General features: G+C 37.8%; 1 protein-coding gene across 5 annotated transcripts in view; it reads right to left on the bottom strand.

The window, feature by feature from the left end:
- The window catches only part of GABRA3 (gamma-aminobutyric acid type A receptor subunit alpha3), a 465,966-nt gene that overhangs the window by 54,367 nt on the left and 397,358 nt on the right, over positions 1-14,241 (bottom strand). For all 5 annotated transcript variants that reach the window (XM_047715987.1, XM_047715986.1, XM_047715991.1 and 2 more), the window contains exon 7: positions 5,121-5,264. In XM_047715987.1, coding sequence (XP_047571943.1) covers positions 5,121-5,264 — 144 coding nt within the window. The remainder of the gene's footprint in view (positions 1-5,120; positions 5,265-14,241) is intronic.

The raw sequence follows: 14,241 nt of genomic DNA, 5'->3' as shown, positions 1-14,241 counted from the left end.
CACTATTTGGGAATAAGGTATTTTTAAATTAAGGTATATAAATTTTTCAACATAATGCTATTGTACACTTAATAAACTACAGTATAGTATAAATAAAACTTTTATATGCACTGGGAAACCAAAAATTCACTTGGCTCACTTTATTGCAATATTTGCTTATTTTGCTGGTCTGAAACTGAAGTGGCAGCATCTCCGAGGTATGCCTGTACTTCTTACTAAGGACTGAGAGCATTCAGAGAGAAAGCCACTCATATAAAACAGAGCATCCATGGACTGTGATATTTCTCTGGTCCAGCATCCCATTAATATTCTGGACCCCACAGAGAAGAGCATATTTAGAATTCAGCAAAGAATGTCCATAATTTATAATCACATGAAACAGTACACATACATATGATATAATAATATTATATTATATATTATATTATATTAATAATATTAATATGGTTTCTAAATCAAAGGGTATCAAAGGGTTTATAGCAAAAAGTCTCCCTCCCATAGATGCCCCCAAACCACCCATCTCCTTTCTCCAATTAACAACCTCTTGTGGTGTTTGGGTGGCTCAGTCAGTTGGATTTGGCTCAGGTCATGACCTCAGGGTCATAGAATAGAGCCCCGTTTGGACCTTGTGCTCAGCGCAGAACCAGCTTGAGATTCTCTCACTTGGCCCATCCCCCTGTTCATGTTCTCTCTCTCTCTCAAAATAAATAAAATCTGGAGTGCTTGAGTGGCTCAGTGGGTTAAAGCCTCTGCCTTCGGCTCGGGTCATGATCCCAGGGTCCTGGGATCGAGCCCCGCGTTGGGCTTTCTGCTTAGCAGGAGCCTGCTTCCCTTCCTCTCTCTCTGCCTGCCTCTCTGCCTATTTGTGATCTCTGTCTGTCAAATAAATAAATAAAAAATCTTTAAATAAATAAAATAAAATCTTTTTTAAAGTTGTAATTTCTACAGTATTGTTTAAAGAAAAACAACAAAAACAATTAACAGCCTCTTGTGTATCCTTCTAGAAATACTATCTCTATACCAGTATATATCCCTTACTGTCCAGTGTTCTGTGCCTTGTTTTTTTCACTCAACACTATAGCCTGCAGATATTCCCTTAAAATGATACATCAAGAACTTCCTCATTCTCTCTTACAGCTGCATATTATTGAATTGTGTGAGTGAATGTAATACATTAAATCACCTCTTTACTAATGGACATTGTATCATGTGTTCAAAACTAATTTGAGATATAATCTAATTATATCTACAATGGCCCTATTTTCAAATAAGGTCACTTACTGGTGTACTGTGAGTCAGGATTTCAATGTATCTTCTGAGGTGACATAATTCAACCCACAATATCTGCATTGCCAATAGTGAAGGGAAACTGACATGCTAATACACAGATAATGGGACCATGAATTTTTTAACCTTTTAAAATGGCAATTTGTCAATATGTATTAAAATTTTTTAGAAATGTATCTACTTTCTGAAATAACATTCTTAGTATTCTGTCTATCCTAGGCAGATGATTACACAGGGACAAAATAAGATATAGAAAAAGAAGGTCTTCACAATGTTGTTTATAGCATTAAAACATAGAAAATACTACTAAATAATTGGTTAAATGGACTATGATCCACATATATGAGGCCATTAAAATGAAGATATTATTTTATTAAGTTTCACAATGAAATGCCATACTTTCCAATGACAACAAAACCTATCATATTGTTACCAAGAATTCTGTGGCCTTGAAGGAGTGCTTCTTAATTTTCTTTTTAAATTTAAAGTAACTAAAGTAATAATTAATGTTTATTATAATTATGTCTATTATAATTGTTTAAATATTACTATTTATAACTAACAAAAAGCAACAAGTACTGGCAAGGATGTGGAGCAAAGGGAACATTTGTGCACTTTGGTTGGTGGGATATAAATTGGTGCAACCACTATGGAAAATAGTGTGGAGGTTCCTCAAAAAATTAAAAATAGAAATACCATATGATCCAGCAATGCCACTTCTGGGTATTTATCCAAAGAAAATGAAAACACTAACTCAAAGATATTTGCACTCCAATGTTAAGCATTTTTACAATAGTCAGGATGATGTGGAAACAACTTAAGTGTCCATTGATGGATGAATGGATAAAGAAAATGTGCTATGAATGTATTTATCTATTTTATACACATATATACATGTATATAAATATACATACACATATATGCAGTGGCAGTGGAATATTATTCAGCCATCAAAAGAAGGAAATCTTGTCATTTACAACAACATGGATTTACAACAACTTGAGGGCGTTATGCTAAGTGAAATAAGTCAGAGAAACACTAATATTGTATTAATCTCACTTATACATGGAATTTTTTTTTTAAAAACGCAAAAAACAAACAAGCAAACAAACCAAGTTCATAGTTACACAGAACAGATTGGTGGTTGCTGGGAGCATGGGAGGGGCAGTGGGCGAAATGGGTGAAGGTGGTCAAAAGATACAAACTTCCATTATAAAATAAGTAAGTCTTAGGTATGTACTGTACAGCATGGTGACTATAGTTAATAATACCTTACTGCGTATTTGAAAGTTGCTTAGAGTAGCTCTTAAATTTCTCAAGAAAAAAAATATATATATGTTGACAGATGATAACCAGAACTACTGAGATAGATAATAATTTTGCTACATATAAGAATATTGAATCATTATATTATATACCCAAAACTAATAAAATGTCCAGTATAATTAAATAAAAATGTTGCTAACTTGTATGTACATTTTATTTGGATTTTATATATTTGTTGATAAGGAAACGTGCTTATAATATAAAATTAATTTAAAAACAGTATCAATGGTATTTATGTAAAAAAATACATAGGAACCTTCTTAAAGATTATGCACCAAAATGTACAATAATCAGTTAATGGTGGGATTAAAGAATATTCCCATACTTTGCTCTTCTGTGTATTCTATTTTTCCTATAATGAATGTAAATTGCCTGTGTGATAAAGACTAAACAGTGGTTTAAGCAAGTGAAATGGGAGCTGGGACTGCTTGGATAGCCAATGATGGATCTCAAAAGCTGATGCCACGTGAGCAGTGCTGAGGAAGGACTGGGAAGTGAGGAGAGTCATGGATGCAGCGGGGAGTTCTCTCCCTCCCTCAGGGTAGACATCCTGGGTAGGGGCGGTGTGCCCTGGGCCTATAGGGACCCTCTGTGCTGCTCTGAGCCGAGCCTTGTCACCTGCAGGCACACACATGACCTCCTCTAGGACCCTTTGCCCATAGCTCACATGGGGGAGAACAGGCATGCATTTCAGGTATGTGATCACAGAAAGGAGGTCCTGGCCCCAGCTCCAAAGGCAGCACAATGCAGATGCACCCAGTAGCAGGACAAAGGCTTCTGCTCCAAAATGTTAAGGGCTACCATAGGAGAGATGGAATGTAGTGTGTACATGTGGGTACTGAAGGACTGCTCCCTCCCCCTGTTTGGGGAGAGCAGAATTACTGTCCAGGTGGGGAAGACTACCCCCCACATACACACACCAAGTCCAGCTGAGGTGCCCTTGGTCCTACCCTTTCATGGGGTCCCAGGAAGTGGGTTTCAAGCACCCTAACAAGGCCTGTGCTCAGTCCAGGGGTCAGGGCATGCAAACCTAGCAGTAGGTCTGCAACTGTAAGCAATACTTACACCATGGTGTAGATTCACTGTGAGCAAATCAAGTTAGGGAGGTTGGGCAACTGGCCCCAGACCACAATTCCAGTGTTTCCAGAGGATAGGAGGCATAGCCAGAATCTGAGCCCCAGGAGCACAGTAGCTCACTGTGCAGACATGGAGTGCTCTTTGGAGTGAAGTTATGAGCTCCAGGTGGCCTGGGTACACCTGCCTCCAGAACCCACATGTACACTCTGCAAAACTGGGCATTTGGCTCCAGCAGCTAACTCACACCTGCTGGAGGGGGAAAACTCTTGGACCTGGACCAGCTATATACATTAGTGTCTGCCCAGCTGCTCAGCCTGGTCCACACAGCACCAACTCCATGGGCCAAACCCCAGAATCCTCTCAGAGGAAAGCAGCCCACACTCCTGTGGCCCCACACTCTCTCTACCTTTCACTTCTTACTCTGAACTGCTTGCAGCTTCTCTGATAGATCATGTTTTCACATTGACACTTCAGTATTGCCTTTCTTTGTAATAGTCTTTCCCCACCCCAAATTCTAAATCTCAAAATACTGTTGTCCCTGAAATTTTCCCCCCTGAGATGGAGGGAAAACAGGGCACAGATAAGATGATACACTATAACATCACATGAAGTGGAAAGAGTGTCTGGATAATGAAATAAAAGAACAAGAGTACCCTAATTCATTTATAATTGTGGATTCAGATCTTTCACCAAGATAAGTGCTGAAAGTTCCTACCCTTAACACCAAAAAAAGTATTGTAAGCTATGTGGACCCAAAAGATATACTCCATTTTGCCAAATACTTTAGGGTTAGTTCAGATTCAGGGTCCCTCCTTCCTTAGGCCCCTGTAACTGGTCAGTCTCTAAACAGGACTCCAGCCTACAAAAAAAAGTCTCTAGGCTCCATTTATTAACCCAAGACTTAGCTATTGAGAGGACCTGGAAAGTTTTGCCAGACAGACTTGTTTTTGAGATGGGTGACTCACTTAAAAAATAATTCCATGGCTCATCCTTGGACCTCCTGGCTGTGTACCTGGACCCTCCTGGCTTATTAATTTGTCACTTCAGCATTGGCAGAGTTGAGCAAATGTCATCATGAAACCCTTAGGATCAAAGTTCAGTTCTCCATTCCTCGTGGTTTCCCTCTGCCTTCTCTTCTACCACAGTTCAGCCCTAATGTCCTTGGCCTTCTAACCCACTTAGACAACAGGGGATCATAGTTAAAAACATTGGCTTGGGATCCAATCTGCCTGAGTTCAGATCTTGTTTCTGATATTATATTATGTAACATGGGACAAATTACTGAACATTTCTATGTCTCAATTTCCTTATGATAATAGTACCTACATCACAAGACTACTTTGAGGATTACATGTTTTTATAAGCACAGGTATAAGACTGGTATATGGTTCAGGTTATAAAAATGCTTATTAAATAAAATAAATAAATACCTGTACTAGACCGGATTATCTCTGTCCCGACAACATGGCCCAGCAGGTCATACTGATTCAGGCGGGAGCCATCCTGTGCTACTTCCACAGATTTGTTCTTCCCAAGAGTCCAAGAATAAACCACTTCAGCTGTTGTATAGGCATCTAAAGCAGAAAAGGGCCAAGAAGAAGTTGAAGGGGAAAGAAAGTAATTATCCTTAATAATGAACTTGGATGAGACTGAAATACAGCTTCCCTCCCGAAAGTTCTGGGTATGTGTTCTGTCTTCAACTGAAGTACGTTTATCCATCCATCTAGTAAACACTCATTGAATAACTTCTACAGTTTCTGCTGGGTACACAGGAGTGAACCTAAAGTGGTTTCTTCTTTCAATGACAGTCTTTCTGACTGATGATAAATTGTTAGACTTTTCCTTCTCTTGGAGGGTAGACAATAGACGTAAGGGGAGGAATAGCAAAATTATTATCTAATGCAGATGTCACAAATTCAAATGTCTATAGGATTGGTATCTTAAATAAGTTAATCAGGCTAGTTGTAAAAAAAAAAAACCTGTCAAAAATGTAATACAATTTTAATTACTATGGAGTGAACATATGAGATAAGGTAAAAATCACTGTAGAGATATTTTAAATTAAAAACATAAAAAGCTCAAATTAAAAATAGCAATAATTAATTGCAATTTTCTTTTAAAAATTATTTCCACCTTGATTTGCAAAACACAAACCAGGGGCGCCTGAGTGGTTCAGTCGGTTAAAGCCTCTGCCTTTGGCTCGGGTCATGGTCTCAGGATCCTGGGATCGAGCCCCACATTGGGCTCTCTGCTCAGCAGGGAGCCTGCTTCCCCCCTACCCTGCCTGCCTCTCTGCCTGCTTGTGATCTCTGTAAAATAAAGAAATAAAATCTTAAAAACAACAACAACAACAACAACAAAACCCAGAAACCTGCCTCCTTTACTTCTGCACCAAGGTGTTAATGTCAGATCTTGTATTTGGAATTCCCATGTTGAATACAGAATTTAAGTATGGATTAGTTTTAATAGGGATGTGAGTAAGAGAAATGGTGAGAGAATAAGGAATGATGTTATTTAGTTTAAGTTAGTATCTTAAAGGAAGAGAGTTGCTTTCTTTCCAGACATGGACTTACTCTTTATACAGTGGGTTTTATGTTGGGGTGAACACCTTGCCCTAATGCAGGCACCTAGGTTCATAAAGAGAAGCTGAACTATACTGTTTACTCATTTCACCCAACTTTTGAGCTGTTGTTCAACCTAGTAGGAAGTCTCCAGCTCACGGTGGCAGCTACTGTCTGTATAATATGCTCTATTTAAGTCTTTTACCACAAATCAAATAATTCCTAGTGAATCTACCAGTGAACAAACATAAATTCTGTGTCTTTACAAAACTTTGCAACATTGGATATAGATTTCATTACGTCTGACATTAACACTCATATGTACTAATTATGGTCTGCATATATTATACTTCTTAGGACTCTTTTCAGTATACCCAAATAAACCATTTTCTGAATTTCTTATAATGGGCAACAGCCAAAAATTTCTTCATTCACATCAAAATTCTCACTGAAATCATGAAAAAAATGTATATAACTCTATAGTATTTTTTATATCTGTATTCTCATAAGCTATAAAAGAAAATGCCACAAGAAATCCAGCTTGCCACGTATGTCTTATATATGACCTCAGTCATTTATTCAACACAGATAAAAATACTTGTAGTTTGAGGCACCTGGGTGGCTCAGTTAAGTGTCTGCCTTCAGCTCAGGTCATGATCCCAGGATCCTGGGATTGAGCCCCGCATCAGGCTCCCTGCTCAGTGGAGAGCCTGCTTCTCCCTCTCCCACTCCCTTCTGCTTGTGTTCTCTCTCTTTCTGTCAAATAAATAAATAAAATCATTAAAAAGACTTGTAGTTCAACATATAATTTCTTCTGCAATATACCTTTTTTTTTAAACAAATTTGGTATCTATAAAATATTTTGGTAACTGGGAAGGTTTGTTGCTTAAGATATAATTTCATTTCCCAACAGCAACACTTAGTATATGCATTTAAGCACAAAACATGTTGAAATTTCAGTCTGTTCTTTAAAGCTAATTAAGACTTTCATTGTACGGGACGCCTGGGTGGCTTAGTTGGTTAAGCAGCTGCCTTCGGCTCAGGTCATGATCCCAGCGTCCTGGGATCGAGTCCCACATAGGGCTCCTTGCTTGGCGGGGAGCCTGCTTCTCTCTCTGCCTGCCATTCTGTCTGCCTGTGCTCACTCGCTCTCCTCTCTCTCTGACAAATAAATAAAATCTTTAAAAAAAAAAAGACTTTCATTGTATATCTTTTTATATATCAAATATAGTTCTTTAAAACAAATTGCATAATGGTAATACCTGAAGTTTTATTTCTTCAACAAGAGTTTCTTTATATGCATGGTAAAGATGTAGAAATAGTCTTCATTTCTGTAAGGAAATGTAAACTCCCCTGGTTTTGAAACCAGTCCTTTCAGTCTTTTTTTTTCCCTCAAGTTTTGATGACAAGAACTATGTCACTTTCCTCTTAATTCTACTACATGTAAAACAAAGGTGCAAGTGAGTTGATTAATGGAAACTGACATTGGACTCTTTTTCAGGGAGAGGGTAGAAAGTGATGGAAATTTGGGAGAATGGGCAAACATGTGTCCATTTACAAGGACAACCACTACTCACCTGATTGTGGCCATGTGAGAATTTGAGACCAATGTTGTCATATCTTCTGATCATAAAATAATAATCAAATCTGGGGTTTTATGTCACATTTCTCAAATTTCAAATCTTCACAAATAATTTTAAAAGTTATAAACACTATATGGATCAAACAAATCACACTTGCAAACCACCAATTTGTAACTTCTGGTCTAGACATCTTCTCCTAGGGTACCAACCAGAATTGTAGATGTTTTTTTTTTTTTTTTTTTAGATTCAAGTAGCCAACATATAGTACATCAGTAGTTTCAGACATAGTGTTCAATAATTCATCAGTTGCATATAACACCCAGTGCTCATCACATCACATGCCCTCCTTAATGCCCATCACCTTCAGTTTTCCCTTCCTTCCCCTGTGGTCCTCTGCACTATTTCTTATGTTCCATATATGAGTGAAACGTTCTGATAATTGTCTTTCTCTGATTGACTTACTTTGCTCAGCATTATACCCTCCAGTTGCACCCAAGTCAGTGTAAATACTAAGTATTCATCCATTCTGATGTAATTAGAGTAATTAGTAATTAGTAATTAGAACTATAGATCTTTAAACTATTATCACCAGGAAAGGAAATCTTCTCCTTAGGACTCTTCTCACTTCCTTATTCAAAATTTGCTCTAAGATTATTAAGTGAAGATGATCACAAGACCCTGTTCTCTTATTTTCCCCAGTGTCTCCCATCTTAAGTACATATGCTTGGGGTTCTACTACTCCTAAACAGAAAATCACCTGTATATGTATTCTTATCTTTGCCATTCAGGGTGTTATAAATCCCTATGTTTAAAGGACAATTCAGTGTACTATCCAATATACTCAAGAGTTTAACAATGTAAAAACTTTCAGGGAAAGAGTAGGAGATGGAAAATATTTTCCACCCCTAAGAAAGAGAAGGAATTTCTTGGTGGGTCTCTTAACTTAAGTCAAATACTTTGGGCAAACAATCATGAATATTAACCCTAAAAATGTTAGCATGTCCTAGTATAAATGTGACACTAAAACATGCACTATCCCTACTTTAAAACTTCATTGGACCCAGAGTTGTAACTTGTTTTAAGTAAAAAGTAATTGTTTCATTTCTTTGAAAATAATGTATGGGAGCAGAGGGAATTATGGGGGGGAAATGTCCTCTTATATGATGAAGGTCAAAGCAGGAAAGGTATGAACTGAAAAAGGAAGAGAAGGAAGATGAAGAAATAAATTCAAGAAAACAAACTGAAAACTACTTGGCTGTTCACAGCTTAACTTTGTAATAGTAAACAAAAATCAGAGGAACTCATGGTGGTGTTAGGGTAGGGGGTGACTTCTGCTCAGAGTGGAGTATTAGGGAAGGTTTCATAAAGTAGATAGTGCTTAGAAATGAGACTACCTTTAAAAGATGAAAAGAGGCCATTCTTAGCAAAAGAACAACACTGCAAAGGCAAAAGGCATACAAGAGCATCAGTATTAAGGGAATTCATGGTATCTCTGGACTTACAAGCTAGAGAGAGGCTGAGGTAATATTGCCCTAATTGCCCACACTTAAGAAAAGAGTTTTAGTCCATAGGCTATACGTTGTGGTTGTGCCTGAAGTAGAGAGATGATATAGCAAAATGTATATTTTCAAAGGATTGCCCTAGCTACATAATGGATGACTGGCTGGAAATAGTGAAACTAAAGCTAAGACATCACTTACAAGGCCATCACAATGTTTGGCGTGAGTGACCCTTACAGAATAACATATGGTAATAGTGGGCTGAATTGAGTGAGACCGAGAAAAGATTTCTGAGGTAGAACAGATTATAACTGGATGCTTTTCATGAAAGTAGGAAAGGAAAGGAGGACATTTATGGAAGGATTCTACATGACTCTAAGAGCGTAGCTTTTGCAAGTCAAGGATAATGATAAAATTCATTCACCCATAGGGGAACAGAACTCTTCTCCCTCTTTTCCTTCAAGCTTTCTCTTTTTTCTCCTTCCTATATGCCCCTTGGGCTCCTTTAACATCTCATCTTTCCTCCCACACCTTTCCTCCCTACCCTTTCTTTTTTTTTTTTAATTTTATTTATTTGACAGAGAGAGATCACAAGTAGGCAGAGAGGCAGGCAGAGAGAGAGAGGAGGAAGCAGGCTCCCTGCCAAGCAGAGAGCCCGATACGGGACTCGATCCCAGGACCCTGAGATCATGACCTGAGCTGAAGGCAGAGGCTTAACCCACTGAGCCACCCAGGCACCCCTCCCTACCCTTTCTTCCCAGTTCCAATCATTATATTGTCATGGAAAAGCAGGGATAGAGTGTCTGTGTTGGGGTTGGATGCTGCAGAAAAGGACATCTATGAGAGGATTATAATTACTACATTCCCAGAATGGCCCCCTCAACACATATTGGATAGGCTATGATGGCACAAGCATTTCATTGTCTCCTATTACCTGAGCCTTGGTATGTATTAGGTCCCAGTAAAATGGGAAATAAAAAACAATCCTGCCACAATAGCACCAATGAAAAATCATTCCTTTTGGACTCATCTTTTCAGAGACTGCTTGCTTACTTGCTTGACTAATTCAGTCAGTCAACGAATATTAAGACATTATATTAGACAAATAAGGCAGAGAAGCTGGGAGAGGTTTCATTAGGTATAGCGATTAGAGAAGAACTCTTTGAGGGGGCGGCTTTTAACCTGAAACTTAAAAAGTGAGAAAGAGCCAGAGAAGAATATTTCAAGCCAAAAACAAAAACAAAAACAAAAAACCACTAAGTATAAAGGTTTCTAAGTGGGAAGGATCTGCGTTGTTCTAGGAACTGGCAAACCAATGTAAAGGGGAGAGAAATAAGAGATGAAATTGAAGAAGTATGTAACAACCAGAATACAGAATCTAATAAATTAAGAAAGGGAACACAAAAGAAGGTTTTAGAGAAAAACTAATCAGTCGGTTATAAGTTGCTTGATTCAGTTTGCTAGTATTTTGTCGAAGATTTTTCTGTCCATGCTCATAATAAATATTAGTCTGTGGTTTTCTTGTGATCTTTGTGTTTTTTTTTTAATTTTTTATTTTTTTCAGCATAACAGTATTCATTATTTTTGCACCACACCCAGTGCTCCATGCAATCCATGCCCTCTACAATACCCACCACCTGGTGCCCCCAACCTCCCACCCCCCACCCCTTCAAAATTCTCAGATCGTTTTTCAGAGTCCATAGTCTCTCATGGTTCACCTCCCCTTCCAATTTCCCTCAACTCCCTTCTCCTCTCCATCTCCCCTTGTCCTCCATGCTATTTGTTATGCTCCACAAATAAGTGAAACCATATGATAATTGACTCTCTCTGCTTGACTTATTTCAGTCAGCATAATCTCTTCCAGTCCCGTCCATGTTGCTACAAAACTTGGGGATTCATCCTTTCTTTCTTTTTTTTTTTTTTACAGCTTTATAAACATATATTTTTATCCCCAGGGGTACAGGTCTGCGAATCGCCAGGTTTACACACTTCACAACACTCACCATAGCACATACCCTCCCCGATATCCATAACCCCACCCCCTCTCCCAACCCCCTCCCCCCATCAACCCTCAGTTTGTTTTGTGAGATTAAGAGTCACTTATGGTTTGTCTCCCTCCCAATCCCATCTTGTTTCATTTACTCTTCTCCTACCCCCTCGACCCCCCATGTTGCATCTCCTCTCCCTCATATCAGGGAGATCATATGATAGTTGTCTTTCTCCGATTGACTTATTTCGCTAAGCATGATACCCTCTAGTTCCATCCACGTCGTCGCAAATGGCAAGATTTCATCTCTTTTGATGGCTGCATAGTATTCCATTGTGTATATATACCACTTCTTCTTTATCCATTCGTCTGTTGATGGACATCTAGGTTCTTTCCATAGTTTGGCTATTGTAGACATTGCTGCTATAAACATTCGGGTGCACGTGCCCCTTCGGATCACTATGTTTGTATCTTTAGGGTAAATACCCAGCAGTGCAATTGCTGGGTCATAGGGTAGTTCTATTTTCAACATTTTGAGGAACCTCCATGCTGTTTTCCAGAGTGGTTGCACCAGCTTGCATTCCCACCAACAGTGTAGGAGGGTTCCCCTTTCTCCGCATCCTCGCCAGCATCTGTCATTTCCTGACTTGTTAATTTTAGCCATTCTGACTGGTGTGAGGTGATATCTCACTGTGGTTTTGATTTGTATTTCCCTGATGCCGAGTGATGTGGAGCACCTTTTTATGTGTCTGTTGGCCATCTGGATGTCTTCTTTGCAGAAATGTCTGTTCATGTCCTCTGCCCATTTCTTGATTGGATTATTTGTTCTTTGGGTGTTGAGTTTGCTAAGTTCTTTATAGATTTTGGACACTAGCCCTTTATCTGATATGTCATTTGCAAATATCTTCTGTCAGTTGTCTTTTGGTTTTGTTCACTGTTTCCTTTGCTGTGCAAAAGCTTTTGATCTTGATAAAATCCCAATAGTTCATTTTTGCCCTTGCTTCCCTTGCTTTTGGCGATGTTCCTAGGAAGATGTTGCTGCGGCTGAGGTCGAAGAGGTTGTTGCCTGTGTTCTGTCTATGCTACCTAAAGCAATCTACACATTTAATGCAATTCCTATCAAAGTACCATCCATTTTTTTCAAAGAAATGGAACAAATAATCCTAAAATTTATATGGAACCAGAAAAGACCTTGAATAGCCAAAGCAATATTGAAAAAGAAAGCCAAAGTTGGTGGCATCACAATTCCGGACTTCAAGCTCTATTACAAAGCTGTCATCATCAAGACAGCATGGTACTGGCACAAAAACAGACACATAGATCAATGGAACAGAATAGAGAGCCCAGAAATAGACCCTCAACTCTATGGTCAACTCATCTTCGACAAAGCAGGAAAGAATGCCCAATGGAAAAAAGACAGCCTCTTCAATAAATGGTGTTGGGAAAATTGGACAGCCACATGCAGAAAAATGAAATTGGATCATTTCCTTACACCACACACGAAAATAGACTCAAAATGGATGAAGGATCTCAATGTGAGAAAGGAATCCATCAAAATCCTCGAGGAGAACACAGGCAGCAACCTCTTCGACGTCAGCTCTGTTTTTTTTTTTTAATCAGAGTAATAATGACCTGATTGAATGAGTTAAGAAATGTTACCTCCTCTTCTGTATTTTGCAACACTTTATGAAGACTTATTATTAATTCTTCTTTAAATATTTGGTTTAGATAAATTTTGAGGCCATCTACGCCTGTTTTGGGGGGTTGGAGAGTTATTACAATACTAATTTAATCGCTTTGTTATAGGTCCAATAAAAATTTCTATTTATTCTTTTAGTTAGTTTCAGTAATTCCTGTATTTCTAGAAATTTTTCCATTTCATCTAGGCTGTCTAATTTGTTGGCATACAATTTCTCATAGTATTCCTGTATAATCTTATTTATTTCCATAAAGTCAGTAGTAATGTTCCTTCCTTTACAATTTTAGTAATTTTAATTCTTCTTCTATTCTGGCTTGGTGAGTCTAGCTAAAGGTTTATCAGTTTTGTCAATCTTCTCAAAGAACCAACTTTTAGGTTCTTTGATTCTTTTTAATGTTTTTCTATTCTCTAATTTAATTTCACTACAATATTTATTATTTTCTTCCTCCTACTTGTTTTGGATTTAGTTGGCTCTTTTTTCCTAGTTTCTTAAAGTAGGTCAGATTATTAGCTTTTTATCTTGCTTTTTAATATATGTTATAGTTATAAATTTCCCTCTGAACAGTGCTTTAAGCTGATGCATTCTATAAATTTTAGTTTACTGTGCATCATTTTCACTCATTTCAAAATATTTTCTAATTTCCCTTGTGATATCTTCTTTGACCCATTCTTTATTTAGGAGTGCACTGTTTATGTAGGAGTGCATGTTTTAACACATTTGTGAATTTCTCAATTTCCCTTATTATTTATTTTTAATTTTATTCAACTAAACACATTTTGTATTATTTTAATACTTATAAAGTTACTGAGTCTTGTTTTATGGTCTAACATATGGTCTACTCAGAAAAATGTTCTGCGTGCTCTTGAAAATAATGTGTATTTTGATGTTCTTGGGTAGAGTGCAGTATGTTTGTTAGATCTAGTTTGTTTAAATTTTGTTTAAGTCTTTTATTACTATGTTAATGCCCTGTCTAGTGATCTGTTGAAAGTGGAGTAGTGAAATCTTTAGTTATTACTGTTAAGTTGTCTGTTTCTCCTTTAAATTTTTTCAGTTTTGCTTCATGTATTTTGGGGGTTCTATAGTTAGGTGCATATATCTTTATAATTATGATATCTTCCTGATGGATTAGTCCTTCTATTATTACAAAATCTTCAAGGCTTCTACAGAATCCAGACGTAGAGGTTGGAAATAGGGCTCCCTGATTTCACCAAGAATAAACAC

The sequence above is a fragment of the Lutra lutra genome, chromosome X (genome assembly GCF_902655055.1).
Source record: "Lutra lutra chromosome X, mLutLut1.2, whole genome shotgun sequence".
In the NCBI taxonomy this organism is placed as follows: Eukaryota; Metazoa; Chordata; class Mammalia; order Carnivora; family Mustelidae; genus Lutra; species Lutra lutra.
This window is presented reverse-complemented; position numbering and strand designations above follow the sequence as displayed.